The 18,670-nt window shown below is 39.4% G+C and overlaps 3 protein-coding genes across 19 annotated transcripts in view; 2 read left to right on the top strand and 1 right to left on the bottom strand.

Annotated features, from left to right (window-relative positions):
• Window positions 1–245: 245 nt before the first annotated feature.
• The window catches only part of LOC122529229 (methylosome protein 50-like), a 41,417-nt gene continuing 22,992 nt past the window's right edge, over window positions 246–18,670 (bottom strand). The window contains exons 1-6 of one of the 5 annotated variants that reach the window (XM_043655123.1): window positions 15,477–15,576; window positions 1,548–1,703; window positions 1,101–1,434; window positions 871–1,043; window positions 605–797; window positions 246–519 (exon numbers count right to left, since the gene is read on the bottom strand). In XM_043655123.1, the coding sequence (XP_043511058.1) occupies window positions 321–519; window positions 605–797; window positions 871–1,043; window positions 1,101–1,434; window positions 1,548–1,656 (1,008 nt within the window). In that variant the 5' untranslated portion in view covers window positions 1,657–1,703; window positions 15,477–15,576 and the 3' untranslated portion in view covers window positions 246–320. Of the gene's footprint in view, window positions 520–604; window positions 798–870; window positions 1,044–1,100; window positions 1,435–1,547; window positions 1,709–1,851; window positions 1,956–15,472; window positions 15,577–18,670 lie in introns of those variants that run through there. The other 4 variants (XM_043655119.1, XM_043655118.1, XM_043655122.1 and 1 more) reach the window with 4 other exon arrangements.
• On the top strand, window positions 2,578–5,840 carry LOC122529231 (vesicle-associated membrane protein/synaptobrevin-binding protein). Its single transcript, XM_043655125.1, has 6 exons — window positions 2,578–2,850; window positions 3,764–3,919; window positions 4,079–4,185; window positions 4,359–4,523; window positions 4,592–4,693; window positions 4,766–5,840. The coding sequence occupies exons 1-6, from the start codon at window positions 2,793–2,795 to the stop codon at window positions 4,928–4,930; spliced, it is 753 nt and encodes a 250-aa protein (XP_043511060.1). The 5' UTR covers window positions 2,578–2,792; the 3' UTR covers window positions 4,931–5,840.
• LOC122529220 (glucose transporter type 1) overlaps window positions 8,899–18,670 on the top strand; it is a 31,703-nt gene continuing 21,931 nt past the window's right edge. For 4 of the 13 annotated variants that reach the window (XM_043655086.1, XM_043655088.1, XM_043655087.1 and 1 more), the window contains exons 1-2: window positions 15,703–15,934; window positions 17,500–17,847. Coding sequence is in view for 1 of the 13 variants with exons in the window: in XM_043655095.1 (XP_043511030.1) it covers window positions 17,827–17,847 (21 nt within the window). In the remaining 12 variants the exon portion in view is untranslated. Of the gene's footprint in view, window positions 9,700–15,698; window positions 15,935–17,499; window positions 17,848–18,670 lie in introns of those variants that run through there. The other 9 variants (XM_043655083.1, XM_043655085.1, XM_043655082.1 and 6 more) reach the window with 8 other exon arrangements.

The raw sequence follows: 18,670 nt of genomic DNA on the forward strand, positions 1-18,670 counted from the left end.
TTTAATCACAATATCTTTATTCTTTAAATGCATATTAGTGTAATTACATAAATAATTTCTATATTTATGTAGAATTTTATATTTAATACATTATATCAATTGTACTATTCTTAAATATTCTACTGTTACAAAGAGATATATAAATATTATAAGGTAAAATTATATAACTACAAGTAATTTGTAGAAATATAAATACGAACAATAGAGGAATAACTATATGGAATGAAAGTGAAATAAAATAAATGTACCAGTCTAGAAATCTATTTTTATGTATAAAAACACAAAATTGAAATAATTTAAATCATACTTATATTAATAAGTTATATATTGTTTTCAAAATCTATTGTATGTTTTAATACTACAGTGTCCCAAGAACAAGAATATAAATGGCTATCAAACCAAGTAAGATCACGTACAAAATCAGTATGGCGATCATCTTTGTATATTAGTGAAAACTGATTGTTTATATCAAACACTTCTACACAAACATCATCACAGCATGCTGCTAACTCCTCCATCCTGTTATGTATAATAATATAATAATATTATGTAATTTATTATACCGATAAGATATAGATTTGTAATTTATTAGCTCATTCATTACCTTTCTGAATTTGGATTAAATAAGAGTCTATGTATAGGTCTAGAAAATGCAGATGATATTGATAATACATTTACACCTCCCTTTCTAACATCAACCATTATAATTTCTCCATCATCAGTACCTATGGCTACAATATTTGGTTGTTTGAAGCTCCAACATATCGCTGTTAAACCAGCATCTCTCTTTAGAATACCTAATAAACATGAACTGAAATTTAAATTATATTCGTAATTATATATAAATGTTTACATTATTATTTAAATTACTTTGGGCTGGTTTTGATAGCCTTATGTCCCACATTAATGCTTCACAATCATACGATGTCGATACAAATTCTGTATCACTTCCAGGCTTAGCATCAACACAAGTAATTATATCTGTATGAGCAAAGCCAAATGAATACGTTGCCATTAACTCTGATATGTCCCATACTTTTATACTGTGAAATAATTCTTTATTAGAAATGTTGAACATAAAATGCTTAAATTGGTTTTACCAACAGTCCATTCCTCCTGAAACTATATGTTCCTTATCAGCAAATGCAGATAGAGTTAACAAGCTGTTGTCGTGTAAAGCAGCATATCCTGCACACTGTAATTCTTCTGAATCACTAGGTTTTGCAGATAAATCAAATACTTGTAAAGCACCACTATCTTCACCAATTACAAATTTATCACTTTGTAGAAAAATACCATCGCAAACACCACTCTCTGTCTTTATTTGAAGAAAAGCTTTATCTCTATCAAAATTTGTAATATCATTGTAGTACCAGACAGTACCACTCCAATAACGATCTGTTAAATTGCTTCCTCCAAGAATAGCACTTTTTTCTGTAAATAAATAACATATTTATAAAAATTATATAAATATGTTATTTACATATAAATATAAAATTAAAATTTTTACAAGTATTTTCACATAAAAATTTAAATTGTTTATTTACCATTATAAATACTGATAAATTGTAAGTGTTTATTAGAAACAGGTCTATCAGTTATTGTCATGTTTCTATAAACGTCTGCATTTAAATTAGGTGGTGTTAAAAAATCCATAATGCATTAACTTCCAAAATTAATACTAATACCACTTATTCGAAATACTGTAACATAAATCGTAATAAATAATTTATATTGGGCTATTAAATGTATAGCATAAATTATTGCAAATCATATATGCAAATTAAGTAGCATTTAAAAGACATAGAAAAAAAATTTTATTAATGGACTTATTAAAAGGATATACCTAACCTGTACTTTTGTACTAGAGATACTTGTATCACGTGTTTAGCATGCGTAAAAGGATAGTAAAATTATCGTGTTTATATCGTTTCCGATGTTACCGATTCAGTATAGAATAAGATCACAACACTAGCAGCGGTCGAAATGAAAACTAATTATAACAATAAAATTACAAAATATCCTATTATTTGAGATATACCTTTATTTTATATATTTTATAAATATCTGTACGTATGCACGAATACGATTAATTCTTAGTGAATCTTATGGTGAAACGTAAAAGTAGTTACTAGCAACACTTAAAATGAATAGTATGCAAATTCGTAACCTAAACTACGTGCATATTTTAATAATTATTAGTTAACAGAAATAAAAGACCCGTCTATAGATAAATATAGAAGATAAGTATGATTGTCATCTTAAAATTAATTTAACTTAAAGAATAAAGATAGACGAATTATCTGTTAAATCATCTAGTAATATTCTTTGAATGTAAAAACAACAAAGCGTATTATTTCATCTATTCACACTTTGTTTCCTGTAACAACGATCAACATCAATTAAACAGAATTACTGATCTCGGTAATTAGGAAATAGTTCCTATCGACGATCTTCTGGAATTCGGTTTGTATCGTGTGTCTTTTACCGGCATTCCGAGTTTCGGGATGTGTAGAAGTAGCGAATATGATTACCGCGGTAACGTCTGTTCGTGACGTAACGACTGTATTCCTGATAATTTCCGTCGTGACGCATGCGTATTCGATTCAGAGCAAAAATCAGAATTAGTCCAACGGAATCCCGGAAAGTAGCGAGTGTGACACGGCGGTATCGCTGTATAAAATCACAAGGAGCGTCGATTAACCTGTCAAGACGTGGTTTCATATTGTTATTTACGTGATCGAAGGTGTTGCGGGTAATCGTTCATAGAATTCGGTCGGCTTCCAGACAGGATGGTGAAGCCTGAGCAAATTTTAATTATCGAACCGCGAAGTGAACTGCGGTTCAGGGGTACGCTTAAACGACGAATCAGTCATTTATACTCGTATCTAACTCGCACATTTCCTTCTCTCTTTAACTCCCTCCGAGTTTTGTTCGATCCGTGACTGGCAGGCGCTTTGTTGGTTAGTTAACACGAGCTGCACACGGTGCGCTACGTTGTCAAGATGACGTAAGGTTGACTCCACTAGCCAATTTTATTGCATTTTGATTTGTAATCAAGTAGGATTGCGTATAATGACCCACCGAAAATCATCGGCCTTTTCAATCATACCTAACCCTATTCGTCGTACGTCATTCGCTGTCAAAGCTAAGTACAGTCACGATTCAATTTTCAACCTCCCCTCTCACTTCTCTTTTCCACTAACTGATATACAGTCAGCACATTCATCAAATTATATTCTATGCATTTATTTTTTCTATCGTATCCAATTTGTTTCGACGTTCCTCCAACTTTTTTCCCGATAAAATATAGATTTTTCGTGTCTGCGTTCATATTAAACGATACATACGAACGTTCGTTTAGTACGTAAATTTGTTTGCGTTCAACGGAAGCTCAAGAGTACATACGCGGTTTAGAATGTCGAGAAAAGATGGTTCACAGTATAATAAACGGTTTTTGTCGAATGACATTTATAAAGGAGTTGCTCACATTGTAGTTTATATGACGAAAAATTTTGTAAATGTAACCTAACTGTATAAACAAAATATTAAGATGTTATTCTCCTCATAATTGTAACATTACATCCATACTATATTATTTGGATTCTGTTTTGATATTTTGAAATGCATTGAAAGAATAACAAGATGAACACTTACATATATGAGTGGTACATGTATGCTTTATGTGATCTTTGTTATAAAAGAAATATTAAAAACAGTATTTTATAATGTTTTTTAATATAATGTTTGTGTTATATTACAGGCCCTTTCACAGAAAGAACAGTCACATCATATATAAAATTAACTAATCCATCGAATCACAAAGTTTATTTTAAAATAAAAACAACTGCTCCAAAAAGGTATTGTGTACGACCGAATTGCGGATATCTCAAGCCAATGGAAATTTCACAAATAGCTGGTTAGTTGTAATTTGCTAATTAAATGTTTAATAAAATTTTTAGTACAATTGTTAGTACAACTGTATTGTGATAATTATTAATATGGATCTTTTGTATAAATTAAATTATTTCTGTTTATAAACAAGAGAGTTTATTTCACTAAGTATTGTATTTTTCAGTGACTCTTCAACCATTTGATTTTGATCCAACAGAAAAAAATAAACACAAATTCATGGTGCAAGCTTTAGTAGCTCGTGATAATGATGATGAAGAAAATCCAGACATGGTATGTAATATTATAATTATTAGTCAGTCAGTTTTCAATGAATGAAAGATATTTATTTTTATTGTTCTTTTTTTCTGTATTAGTCTTACGATTATGCTTAGTCTTATTGTGTCTTATATTAGCCTTATTTCTATCTTTCACATGTAATCATAACATGTAATTTTATTTTAAAGTGGAAAGGCATAGATCCTGAACAATTGATGGAATCTAAACTAAAGTGTGTATTTGAAAATCCAGTAATTCAAACTATGACAGCTGAAACAACTAAATCAGAAGTTGCCACAAATAATGGTAAAAATAAAGGTGTTGGTGATTCTGTTAAGTCATCGCCAATAAAGGTAATAATTCATGTCTATTTGCCTCATGCCTTCATTACTATTATGTAATGATATGTTTATTTTATCAGATCTCTGGAGAAACAGAAGAAAAACTGATAAAGGCAGCGCAAGAAGTAAATCAGCTTAGGGAAGAAGAGAGTGCCCTTAGACAGGAAAATCTCCAATTGAAGGTAAATAATTGAAAACTATGCCATTTCAGCGTAAATAAAGCAATGGATATGGGTAATCTTTATTATTTGTAGGAGGATCTCTTGCAATTACGAAATGTCCTGTTGGTTAACGAAGCTACGTCGGCTAATAAAAATTTTAACACACAGAATAGTAGCGAATCATCACCAACGGTTACCAGCATCCTTATTGCTGTTGTCATGGTTATATTAGGATATGTGCTGGGAAAAATGATCTGAGCACCCATTACTTTACCGCATAACTTGGCACATCCCCTCTTCCCCTGTGTTTCTTAGCCTGCCCCCCTGCTACCATATACCACGTACTGATCGCAGAGGTTGAAACCAATCATCGTATTACACGATTGTTCATAATAAATACTATAAACATGAACGGGTAGTGGTTTACAATAATAGAGTTATTCGCTGCAGGAGTGTGCTTCTATTTTGGTAAAGCGATCAAACTTGAAATCCTTTTTTAAGAAATAAACACTATACTCGGATGGCATGCATTGGGGTATAGATGCAGGAAATCCTGTGGATAAATTTTGTTATTGTTACGTACCAGAAAATACTATTAGTTTAAGTAGCAAATTATAAATAAAAATTAAACACTATATATCTTCATGTTTATATATTACTTCTGTTCTCATGTTTCTTATAAAAGGATTCTCGCTTTACAAATTCGCTTGCGGCTGTGTCTTTGAAACCATGTTGCCACCAACTGAATTATGTATCGGATACGAAAATTTACGAAATATAATTCTTTTAAATGAATACATTCAATAAAAGAGAAAGTGAATTCAATTGTTTCAAGAACTGTGGTGCATCCTTACATAAAACGAAAACAGAATGAATTCGAATATTTTTTTGACATTCTAACAGTACTTAACAATCACACAATGTAAGATTGTACATAATGTATTTTAAGATAATGTATTAATATCTAACGTATATAGTCAGGAGGGGGAGGGGGGCTGGCTGATTAGTAATGGTTCATGACTCAGAATTTGGATACGCTGGCTCTATCCATCAGCAATGGTAATATCATTTAAGGAGTTGATGCATTAAAGTTTTTGACGCTTCAGTGTATTTTTATTTCTTTATGTTTATCTTATAAAAATTCGAAATAAAGATATCTCGGATGTCACATGGTGAAAGTTTTGTATTTTAAACCTTTCTACTGGTAACTGTGTTTTCAAATAATTTCAAGTGGTGCATGGTATACATGGATATGGTATCGCTTAAAAATTCTGTCACATTGGATCATAAATTTCTCCATATAGATGTATGTGTATTTACATATACACAGACATTTATATAGTAAAAAGTAACTTGTAGATTGATCACATCTTAAATATTATTGAACACGTCACCGTTATTACGTGTGTGTATATATCTATGCAGACAAATACACATACATTATGTAAAATTCGTATATCTGTGCCTTAGAAATAGAAACAGGAACATATTCGTGTTTTGCCAAAATTCTATCATTTAAATACTGCCTGCAAGATTCTTTTGGCCCTTTTGAATAAGGGAATTTGTTCATTGTGGTATACACGTATCCTAGCTGACAAGTGTAAAAATTTAAACGTTTATTATTTACAGACTATTATTTATAATTTTTAGGATATACGTATACGTTCGTATGTATTTTTTCATCATTCTTCGAGTTCCTGATCAACAAGTTACAAATTCTTGATTTCATTGATGTTTTAAAGAAATATTTAATAAGTTATCAGTAACTGGTGGAATGGTGGTACATGTTTAATATAGTGCGAGTTAAGTTTAATACAATGCAACGACATTTCATTTCATTGTTTTATGCATCTTTGCCGTTTATGAAGTGTAATCATCGTTAAATTCTTTCTATTATATTGACGTGTTTATAACACAATTAAGAAATAAGCGTATCATCTAAGGTACAGGTATAAACTGCTTTTTCTGTACGAATATATGAGGCACATAAGAAAATGGTTTGAGAATTCTCCGCTATCTTCCAAATATGTTGCAACTTCTCGAAAGAACAACTTCCTAAGTTCCTGCTAAATATATTATTTAAAATGATAATAATAAATATACATACGCTATTACACACTAGCACAAAATTGTTTCGCCCAAAAGAAGAATTTTCTTTTACACATGATTATTCTCGATTTATCGCTTGAATTCTTAATCCATTATGAAGTGTCTCGCTGTTACTACATTATTATCACTGTTGTGGAGAAAATGTAACGATATGTAGAATTATAACATTAACGATATACATAACTCGGAAGCGAAGCGAACAGATTGCCGTTATGTAAATAAAGAAAACAAAAAAACAAAATGAAATATGACTGAATCTATAAAGGTTATAAAACGATCGTAATTAAATAAATATTATACGTATGTGTATATATATAATATATATATATATATATATATCCAAACTAATTCGATAATTTCGAATGTATTGTGAAATAATTGTTCCAAACTAATGTAGCAATCAATTTTCTTACTATACACGTTTAATAAAATTACGTTAAACAAGTTCAAGTAATGATGTACTTGTACTTTAAATATCGTCAATCAATTACGATGAAGGTTGCTCGATATCGCATAACGTTAGACCGGCATAAATATAGTTTCGAATCGATTGGACGCGCGAGATAATTTTATAGATGAATTTTAAACCCTTCATTCCCGAAAAATAGATACGCGAACTAAAGTAGAGTAGGTCAACTTATAATCAGACTACCTTCTCGGGTGCACATGCACTCGCATACTTTCTCCCTGCGCGACCATCGAACGGAAAAAGAGAGGTGAAATGGTGGGGAGGAGAGAGGATGGAGGAAAATATCTCAACCGAGAAATATAAAAACCGTTGATCGACCAATTTGGAAATTTTACTTTATTGCTATCTGGATATCTCCCAGCCAGTGTATCGAGAAAGTAAATTGCAGCGTCATGCTTGTTTGATTGAATAACAATATCTATTCTACACCATATCTGCGTATCTCAAGATACGAAAGTGTAAAGATCAGCATAAACGCTACATCATTTTTGTATACATGAGAATACTCGACGCTCGTCATCTCGTTATCTTTTTGTACATCGTGCAAAAATGCATCTTTTCTCCGCGCTAACACCGTCACAGGGCGGAAATAATTCTCACCCTCGCTGTGTCTTTAAAAGCGAAATAGCACGTTATTGTCGTCTAAAGTAAAACGTAAAAGAAACATAAAAAAAAAAAAAAAAAAAAAAAAAAAAAAGGAAAGAAAAATTAGTTCCGAGCGAAACTCGGAGAATAAAATAATTTGTTCACTGGACACGTGATGTGCTCGTTTAATGGAGCTCTCCAAACGACACTCATAGCGAGACGTTCGACTGCGAACTAAGGTCGGACAGAAGGACTTGGTCGGTCTGAACGTGCAGATAAATCAGGATCGGGGAAGAGGGAGGTGGATGGCAAAGAGTGGAGCGGCTGGCGGATACAGCGCAGAACAGCCTGATCAGGGTGGCGGCGGCAGTAGCGACTGGCTATTGATTTCAAGGGCTTCCTTAACCCCCCGCTTTGCCGCTGAGTGCCCGACAGCTTCAGGTCACCCCAAAGGGCTCTTGGTGCCCGCGACTAAAACAATTCCATACGTTTACTCCCACTACTGGAGTCCACCTATTCTGCACCTTTCGTCTGGCCAGCTCGCTCTAGCCCACATGCAACTCCGCAACCTTTCTTTCCCCTGTCTGTCTTCGACTTCCGTTCTGTATGCGGGTTTCAGCAAACGAAATGTCTCATTTAACGAGTGACTGGTTTCTTTCATAAAGACGCGTCAAAACAGACGCGTCGGATGTCAGATTTGAAGATACTGCTCGCAGAGGGAAGAGGAGACAGAGATTAAAGAGATCGATCACTCCGTGTCGGTTTGGAATTTTTAAAAGATAACTCGACTTATATTTCCGTTCGTGAGATGCGATTCGACCGAAAAAGAAACTAATGGAAGCGACCTGTTCTCGATCGTAAACAATTCTCGTCCGAGTGAAAATAGCGAGCGAAGAAGGAAGCGAAACGATATATACGACGGGAGAACACGCACAAATTAAAGGTGTTCTTCAAAATTTCGCGGTTAAGTGGCCGTTCGGGGGTGAAACGAAGTGGACATGGGAGTGGGTGGGGGGTGCATCAGGAAGCGACGATGGTAGCAGAGTAGGAAGAGAGCGGAGAAGCGAAGAAGGAAGGGAAAAAGAGTAGGGATAACGTGGGGGATCCTAGGCAGAGGAGCACCCGTGGTGATTACGGTACTGTGCGAGTCGGGCCGAGCGCAGACGGATCGCGGGGTGAGCCGTCGCTCGGCATACGTCGAACTAGGTGCCCCGCGTTGGGGCGTCTCCTGCCATCGAGCATCGGTGTCGTGCAGTCGATCGGGGGACGACCACCGCCTTCTTCGAAGTCACTGTTAGTTCCGGACCGTATCGGACTGGATAGAAACGAAACGGAACGGTCCCGCCTGTTCACCCGTTAATTCCCCACCGGTGTGTCAGCGCAGACACGGCGACGACGATGAGACTACGACGATGGTACTCGTGGTAGCGCGACCACAGTGCGTCGTGGCCAGTGCGGGCGTCGGCATCGTCGTCGGTTGTGCACGCGATCGGACGAGCAAGGAGATGGTGTCCCCAGATCGTTCGGAGGGAAGTGACTCAGTTGCTAACGCTATTACTGTCAGTGCCGTGTACGCGTACAACAACGTCTTCGACGTCGTCGTAGCCGCTGCCATCGCCATCGCCACCACCACCGCCGCCGTCGCCGCCACCGTCAGCGTCGTCCTCGTCACCGCCACCGCTGCCGTTACTATCGCTGCCGTCACTACCGCTACCGCCACCGTCAACGCTGCTGTGACTGCCACCGCCAGTCCCGCCACTGCCAATACTGCCGTTTTTGACGCCACGAGCATGATCGCTCCTGCTGCCAATCAGGCTTCCAGTGCAATTCGTCAGACGGTCTAACCACCCCTATATCCAAAACGGTGAGTGCCCATCGAACATTTTTCCGACGGTTTTCTCCGACGTATTTTTTTTTCTTTTCCTTTTTTTTTTTTTCTTTTTCTGGCTCATTCGTCGAGTCCCACCCAGCCCAACTCCAGATTTTCCACTTTGTTCTTCGAGGCCTACCTTTCGTCGGTGCGCTTGTCCTTTCCCACGAGAGAAGAACGTACGCGGTTCACGTTCGAGCAAGACGGAACGAGCAGAACGAGAGAGGGAGAAAGTGAGACGGAGAATGAAAATAAAGTATGCAGACGAAAATCGAGGCATAAGGAGCGAAAGAGAGAGTGCGAGAGTGCTGTGTAGGAAGGAAGAGCACGAGAGAAAGATAGATAGATAGACAGACAGACAGACAGACAGACAGAGAAAGAACGTCACACGAAAGGATGGTAGGGGGAGAGGATGGTGATCAAGGATAAAAGAGCAGGAAGTAGCACGAACGGTACAAAAGATTTTATTCATCTCTTGACGTCCCGCGTATGCTGTTTGGATGGATTTCTTGTTCTGTATTTTCTCTATGCGATCGTCGTGCCCCGGCGACTCGACTCCACATAACCTCCGTCAATCGATAATACAAGACGACGGCACCCGCGGCGCTCGGCAAGATCGGCCTAGGAACGAACACGGCCCCGCGTTCCTGGGTCTATCGAGCTACTCTATCGATGAACGTGCTTGCCGATACTCTATTTACCTCTCTCTACTCGACACTCTCGCGGTACCACCGCTAATTATTCGTCTGATTTAAACGTCCAGGCGAGCAGCAGGAGGGTTGTAAATTGCACGCGTCCTCGAACTGGATACAATCTATTCGTTCGTTTTGTTAGGCAATGAATGACGATACTCTTCCTTTACCCACCTCCCGATCGTCGACGTGGAGGATAAAGGATGTATCCTGTTCCTCGTTGGTTTATGACACGGCCTCAACCTCGCCCATGTTAATTGGCGAGGATCGATTTTCCTGGAAACGATTACACGGCCGTGGCCTCACGGTCGTTCAATCGCGCGCGTTTTCGGGATCCTGATTTCACGTCAACGGCAAAACGATTATCTGGGAAACTCGGGACAGACCGATTGCCGAGGCGGCGAGAGACGAAGCTACTAGAAGAACACTAGAAATGAAAATAACGAAGACAAGACGACGAAGACGAGGCCCACGTCCGCGCCGTTACCATTTGAACGCCATTTGCATGCCGAAATGTAATAAAACGCGTTTTTGATTCTCTCGTAGAATGCGCGAATGCGCTGTCGACGATATAGATAGACTTGCATATATACATGCACATATGCATATATACGCGTATGTGTATATATATATATATTATATATATAGAGTAGCATATATATATATATATATACATATAGGGTACGTATACGTAGGTAACGCGTTGCACGAAGCGGATGAATGAATGCTGTGAATAAAAGTAAGTAGGTTAACGAGAACGAGATCGTGCGTTCCGAAAAAAAAAAAAAAAGAAAAAAAAAACGCGAACCCATCGTTTCGTTTTCTCTCGTTCACGCTTCTTTCGCGGCTCCTCTCGAGTCGTTCGCGAGTGAACCGCGACTCGAGAAGATTTCAGAATTCGAACGTCTCTCGTATCGGGAGACGTGAAATCCCAGGGGAGGGGGGAGGGGGGAGAGGGGAGGAGAGTGTGTGGAGTCTCGGAGCTGTTATGTCAAAATTCAAAACGAATCGAACGTTCGCCACTTGGACGCGAGAGCGCTGAACGTGCCTTTTTCTCCTCCAATTCTTCCGCGGACGCGAACTGCGCCCCATTGTCGTATTGTTATCTACACGCGAGCTATAATACTCGCAGACCGGAGGGCGAGGGGGAGGGTGAGGTGGGGGGAAGGGGAGGGAAGGAGGGAATAATCATACGTATCTAGTTTCTGGTTCGAATCAATGTTTGCAATTGTGCTACTTGGAAATGCACGGGCCTCCGTGGAAGCGTTTTATGCGGCGGCACGAAATCGGCGGTGGAAAAAGAACGTCCTTACCTACTACCGGTTTTAACTTCTTTTCTCATTATTAGATAACGATCGGAACTGTAAGGCATGCCTTCCTTTCGCCCGTCTAGTTCCACAATCGTCCGTGTACCCGTTTCTCCAATCGCCGTGCCCTCGCGTTCGTTTTTACGTAGGTAATAGTCGTCGGGGCCTTTCATCGAATTCGAGAGGTCGGACGTCACCCACCGCGGAATTCCATTCCAGTTTCCGTTGCCACTGCGCTTCCGTTCTCATCGAGGTTTTGTTGCAGACTATACAGTCTGTGTCCAGCCGATAGAAAAATATAGTGTCAAACGCTCTCTCGCGGCCTGTTCCTTCTATACCCAGTCTTGTCGACCCTTTATTTATATCTTCCTTATCGCGGCGTTATGAGGTGGCTTCGACGGTATCATACCGCAACGAAGCTATACATTCGTGCGTCATCGGTTTGGAGTTGCGCTATGGAATCGCTGAATGGAAATTGTTCTAAAAAAACGTCAAGTACGTACAAACGTGGATCACTGATGATTCACGATCAACACATACATGGCTGAAAGTGAAATTTTCATTGAGCAGTCTGAATCGAGAAGCGAGAGAAATTCTGTGATTCGTGCGTTTGTTGAAATACTGAACGTGAAAGAAAAACCCTTTGGTATCAAGTCTTCTACATCTTTCTTGTTACTTTCCATCCGTAATATTTCGTGAAATATTCTAACGCAATGTTCTCGAGTAAAGAAATGTTAAATTCAACGACGATAAGTGAACGTGCGATCTCTAACGATCAGAGACAGAGAATGACAAAATACACCACTTTCCTCTTGCTTTTTCCTCACCGATAAAAGCGCACATAACACGCGCATACGTGTACGTGGTTATGATACATGCACAGGTAAAGTGCATATTCCTTACGTGCATATGCATACTCGATCGCGTATAGTATACAGAGACTGCTTTCAGTGCGCTAAGTGCACGAAGCGCATACGATAAAGCGTGTGTGTACTTTCCTGATTAGTTTAAGGTAACGTTCCCATCACCATCTTTCGGTGTAATTCATCTCGTAGCTGGTTGTATCGGGCCGAAGAAAACACCATGGTCAAGATAGGAAGCAAGTGTCTAACAATCGGCGATTGATCTCGAAACTTTATTTTAATGATTCGACATTTAATTATGAAAATTTTATCTTGAATTAATATAATAGGGTATCTAATCCTAGTTTGTTATTTAATTTTTATATGTTTATATACTATTAATATCGATTGAAATTTCACCTGAAACGATTAACATTTAGCACATTATTAATGTTCGATTGAAAGGATTTAAATCAGTGCGGGGGGGGGGGGCTCTTCTTGAAACAAAAGAAAAGATCAAATTCAAGATTAAGAATTTATATACCTACGGTATTTTAATTACTTAGTTCATTTGTTTATCTACCCGAGAAAATGGATACAGAAGAAAAATCTTTTTCGTAAAATATTAAAATCGAATGCAAGGAAGTTTTAACTCTGTCTTAATTTTGAGACAGACGTTAATCATTCTCGGTTATATTCATTAATAAATCTCACTCCAAACCATGGGATGAAAAACTTGTTAGTAAATTTAAGAAGTTTAAGATTCACGGAAGAAGCGTAACTTGACGAGCGTACGCTCGTGACCTACTTTTCTTTCACGTTTACTTGATCGATTTCACGTTTACACGCGCACACGTATACGTACATGCATATATATATATATATTTTTTTTTTTTTCATACTAAAAATTTTCATTTCTACGACCGAGATCTCCTTCGGTCCCTTGTATTTTCAGCTAATTTCTACTTTACCGCAGTCGAAACGGTAACTCGCATTGTTATCCCATCTCTGACCAAAGCGGTGCCCACTTTCTTTGGCTCGTTACTCTCCGCTTTCATCGCTGATCGCAATTTTCACGCGTTACGCGATTTAATGCGCGGCTGGTCGCGCCGCTCATCGACTATTTCGTTCCCCTCTCTTTTTATGGTGGATTCGGTGTAAATCAAGCGAAATGCACACACCTGGTCTCTCGGCAAGCAGCTAAACGTTTTTGGATTTACGTGCATGGCGACGACGATATTACATGTACAGGTACATATATAGGGTAAATATACACATACGTATATGTATGTATATACGTGTAATATATATTTCCCGAAGGACCTGTTGGCGATATGCCAATCCTAAATGTATCCTCACGTCGTCTTCATCGCAACGCCGGCGGTCTATGGTGCAGAAATGAGAAAAGCTTAGCCTCTAGCGTTTCACGGGAGCGCATCTCATTGATCCATTTAAATCGCAAGCATCCGGGGGACGTATGTGTGTCACCGTGAACGTTAGATATCGCCAAATATCCGATATCTTTCGTAGGATCCAGCCTCTCTCTCATCAATCTCTGCTCGTTCACCGACTTTAAAGCCGATATGGCTGAGCGACGCTGAAAGGGGCATGAAATTCCCCTTCATCCCGGCGGGATTCGTCTCACAAAGTTACACATGGGTGCGAATATTATCTCGCGCGATCCGCTATTTGTCATTTTCATCGTCGATGCGATGTTTCAACGCGTGATTTCTGAAGGCCGGCGCAGCGAATGTAGGTTGTGCACCTGTTACTCGTCGAAACCGTTCAGCGGCAAACCTTATTTAAAAATATTAGCGCAACTTTCAGCCGGTTATATACCCTTTGGCTATAGAACAGCCGCGTTGTTACTACGCCGAGCAGTCAAGAGTGGAAATTTCGCTCACGGTACATTCTACTGTCCATACTTGTTTCTCTAGTTTTTCTTGGCAGACGCGTACAAACGCGTAATAAATTTATTAGAATGCCGTCTTACTTTCGTTCGCGCGTATTGTGTACGATCTGATTATTCATCGACACGATTACGTCAAAGATTTCAATTAAATAGAATTACTTTATAATTTCGACGTAATTTTAAATTTCGTCGCAGCCGCGTGAGCTGTTCGGCTCATTTGAATATATTTCCATGAAAATGTTTTTGAAAGCAGAACGGAAAGAGAAACAAAAGTGTTACGCAATTAATCCGACTTTAAAATTATAAATCAATAATTGTGACAAAGCATGGTTCCTAAGTTACAGGGTGTTGCAATATAGTTGAATAAAATAGAATTTCAAATTTTAATTCAACGCAACGACTAAGTTTAAGACTATACCCTCGGGTGACTCATTTTTTTCTTTCTAATTTCGTAATTACTCACTTAAGTACGATAAAGACACAGCAATGACGATAATAATATCTTTCATATTCCGCCTGTTTGATTTATGTATTTCGTCGTTATCTACTTTCGTAAACGTAAGAACGAGCTAAGAAAGATTTGGAAAAGCAAATAAAAAGAAAAGGAGGGAGAGAGAAAAAAGAAATTCCAACGACAGCAGAACGAAAAACGACGTTGTTATTGATTGGCAATAAATTTACGTAATTTCGTATACGGTCTAGCGACTCCGCGTTACGTTACCTTTACTAGCGATAAATTTCGCGTTTCGCCGGATGATGAAAAATATCGCGCGACATCATTCTCCATTTCGTGTCGCGAAGTTTTTTCCAACGCGTGTGTACAAACACGGGGGGAACAGACAGATCTCGGAGGAATTGGGAGAAAACGAGAAAAACTCGGCGAACTTTGGTATTTCCATGTTGAACGAGGATGAATCGATCTCTCGCGACAGACATCACGGATAACAAAAAAGAAGTTGGGAGAAGAAAAGAAAAGAAAGAAAGAAAGAAAGAAAGAAAGAAAGAAAGATGTACTCGCGTTTCGGTGTCGCCTGGCGTTTGATCTCTCTTGCAGTAGATGCAGACAGTTACGGTACGGCCCAAGCAACTTGTACGCAAGACTGGTTGGAAAACCGAGTACACGTAACAGCAGGCCGCGAACAATGACAGATAGATTTTGCTCGACAGACGTGACAAGGATGGCGAATGAAAGCGATCGGGCTAGGAAACAAGCAGCACTGGAGGGGAGAAAGTCTTTGGATTTCGTTTAATCTTCGAGGCGAAACACAGAACGAGTACGCGTTAGTAGTACGCGATTCGTCGACCGGTTGTGTCGCCTCTATCCCATTCACTCGGTATATGCGTGTACGATTCGTCCTCTTTACTCGTAAATAACTCGGAAAATTGTATATCGTGCGTTACGGCGAGAATGCTGGTGAACATCGGCGATTTCAGCGTCACCGAGAGGCCAGCTACAGTTGGGATCGTTGATACGAGGTGAGCGACTGAAAGTTGAGAGTATATCGCCGGGATTGTTGCACGTCGTTCGAAAGGCCATCGATTTTGACAGAGTAATTAGCTACGATAGCACACGCAAACAGAGAGGGAAAGTTAAGGATTACAGTGACCTTTCATTCAGAAACTGGTTTTATCGTTCGTCCGGCTATTGTTGCGTATCTGCGTGCTCGTTTCATGCACACGCTTACGCGTCGAAACGTCGTTCCTGGGCGAATGAAAAATCGAACGTCCCTGATTGATCTGATTTTAATTATTCCGTTACATTGTTTACGCTCGTCGGGTTATTTATACATCGTTGATAATTCGACCTATAATAAACGTACGTACTTGAAGATCGCGCGTTGCTCGTTTCCGTAGAAATCAATACACGTCGGTCAGACCGAACGCCAACTACAATTACAATGTCGAGTCGATCATTTTATCGTTCTGTTCGTTCGTTCGTTTGTTTTGTTTCATCTTCTCGGATGGGAAACTTCTTTAACAAATGGAATTGTGTCGTTGATCGCCCCGGAGGCAATCGAAACGCGTTATTGTTAGTCACCGTCGTTCCGACATTCACCGATCGTCAGTCGCGTTTCACGTGTCCATCTGTCGCACAAATTTACGCTCGTTCGCGCGTTTTCCGTTTCAATCGTGAACGAAAGAGTTCTAGGACGACGTGCCGCGAGAATTCTCCAACTGCCGTGGCACCGAGTCGCCAAGCAAGGTCATATTGGAAATTACACTTGCAGCCTGTAATTATACATTACTCGACCGTGTTTACGACCGCCTTTGTGCGGGAATGCATTCACGGTTTCTACAACGAGCGTGCCATCCCTTTCCTTGGCATTCAGGCAATTTTACCACTCGCATTCTTTTCATTCGTGTACCAGCGACGAACGGACGTTGCAAAAACCGTGGCCGATTAAAGGGAGGGGAATAATTATCGTCAGTTGAATGCTTCTTCTTTGTGCGTCGATCTTTCTTCCTTTCATTCCTACCTGGTTCTTTTCGTTTCCTTTCGTCTTGGAGACTAGACAAGAATAACACGTTGATTTTTTTTCTCAAGCTCGATCAGAGGTAAACGAGAAGATCACGCAATCTTATCGGGACATAGTTTGAACGAATAACCGTGAGTTAAATCCCAATTATTTCATATCAGATAGTAACGGTCTATATTTAGACACAAGGTGGACAGTACTCTCTCTCTCTGTATCGACGCAGCTTCGTTCCAAGCCTGTAAAAATCTCTTTTCCGCGATGGATTTTTGTCGTATGGACTTTCATACGATAGGTGTCTGTTGCATTAGGTACCTCAGGTACAATTTTGTACAACGCTCATGATAATTAGAGGATCGTTTCTCGCGTTTCTTTGATTTCTGCAATGTGCTTCTTGCGTTTCTACGATCTTAAAAGTCACCTTTATTGCGATACCAACAACGCGCGATTTCGTCTAATCCACTTGGAACTTTATGGTAACGATCCTCTACTTGTCTCGAGCAAAATTGTTGAACTTTATGACTTCAGGACTAATACCACGTTTGTTTGTTTCCTTTGTTTTCGCAGGTTCACCTAGTGCATACCGTCGTCTCACAGCAATTCACGATCGGAGGAAGGACGTGGCACTCTGATACACGGATACGCCGGTGGAAATCGTACCGCAGTGGAAATTCCACCGATCTCTCTTCGTTCACGTTCCGTATCGTTCGCGTTTTACCTTCTTCTCTGCCCCTTCTCTGATCGAGAACGTGGTCGAGACGTTAGTCGACCCGCTACGAGAAAACGGCGATTCCCTCTGCCAAATTGCAGGGATTCCCGAGTGGCGAGTGATCTCGCGGCTCGAAATCGGGACACGAGAAACGTCGTGGCGTGATAATATCATCGTCGAGCACGATGGCTTGCGAATTCTTTAAGGTGAGTCTCAATGTTATTTAACGAGCGTTGAAAAATATAGAAAGAATAAATATAAAAAGAATAAAAGAGAGAACAAAAAAAAAAAAAAGAAAAGAAAAACATCGCTGTTTCATACACATAGTTCGTGCACATAGTAAGCGCTTGCCAATTTATCGGCAGTTATATTCGATAGCCAGCTAATTGTTTCGTAACTACCGGATATAACCGCGCCTACTCCTACTTCTCGAGATTATGAGATTACTCGTTACGAGATTGCTGGTGTTAATTGATCGAGAGACGAGAGGAGGGCTCAATGACTCCGTAATTGCACCTAGCCACAGTATAAGGATGTTTAGCATAGGCGCACCTATACCGCGGCTACGTGCAATTTTTTCCGCTTCTTCCGCCACTGAAACGCTTCGAAGTGCTGCGCACCACTTCCGATCTGTCCAATTCCGTTTGCATTTGTTCACAGTTTTTTTTTTTTTTTTTTTTTTTTCATTTTTAAGGACGATGCAAAACGAATTGTATCGAACAGAATGATCCACGATTGATTTGAAACGAGTGCGTTGAACGATTAACGAGAGATATTGTTATTGTGGAGCTTCGTTCGACTCATACTTGCAGTCGCGGTACTTTTCCATTGTTTTTATATGAATCACACGCGCGTCGAACTATGTATGGAAAAAAAAGAAGGTCGTGGCAATTTTCTGTTGTCTCAGATGTGGGATTTCGGCGTCGGGCGCGAGCTCGGGTTTACTTAACGACGGCGAACGATATTAATAATGCTCGTTATTGTGGTACTTTAATTGTCGTCGTGAGGCGGAGCCCGATGCATGCAGGA

Source organism: Frieseomelitta varia, unplaced genomic scaffold (genome assembly GCF_011392965.1).
Source record: "Frieseomelitta varia isolate USP_RPSP 00005682 unplaced genomic scaffold, Fvar_1.2 scaffold_281, whole genome shotgun sequence".
Taxonomy (NCBI): Eukaryota; Metazoa; Arthropoda; class Insecta; order Hymenoptera; family Apidae; genus Frieseomelitta; species Frieseomelitta varia.

Excerpts from the sequence above, each read along its gene's own strand:
- LOC122529231 (XM_043655125.1), top strand. The coding sequence starts at position 2,793 with ATGGTGAAGCCTGAGCAAATTTTAATTATCGAACCGCGAAGTGAACTG. Across the intron at positions 2,851-3,763 it reads AAGTGAACTGCGGTTCAGGG|GCCCTTTCACAGAAAGAACA; the intron begins GTACGCTTAAAC and ends GTTATATTACAG. Across the intron at positions 4,694-4,765 it reads AGGAAAATCTCCAATTGAAG|GAGGATCTCTTGCAATTACG; the intron begins GTAAATAATTGA and ends TATTATTTGTAG.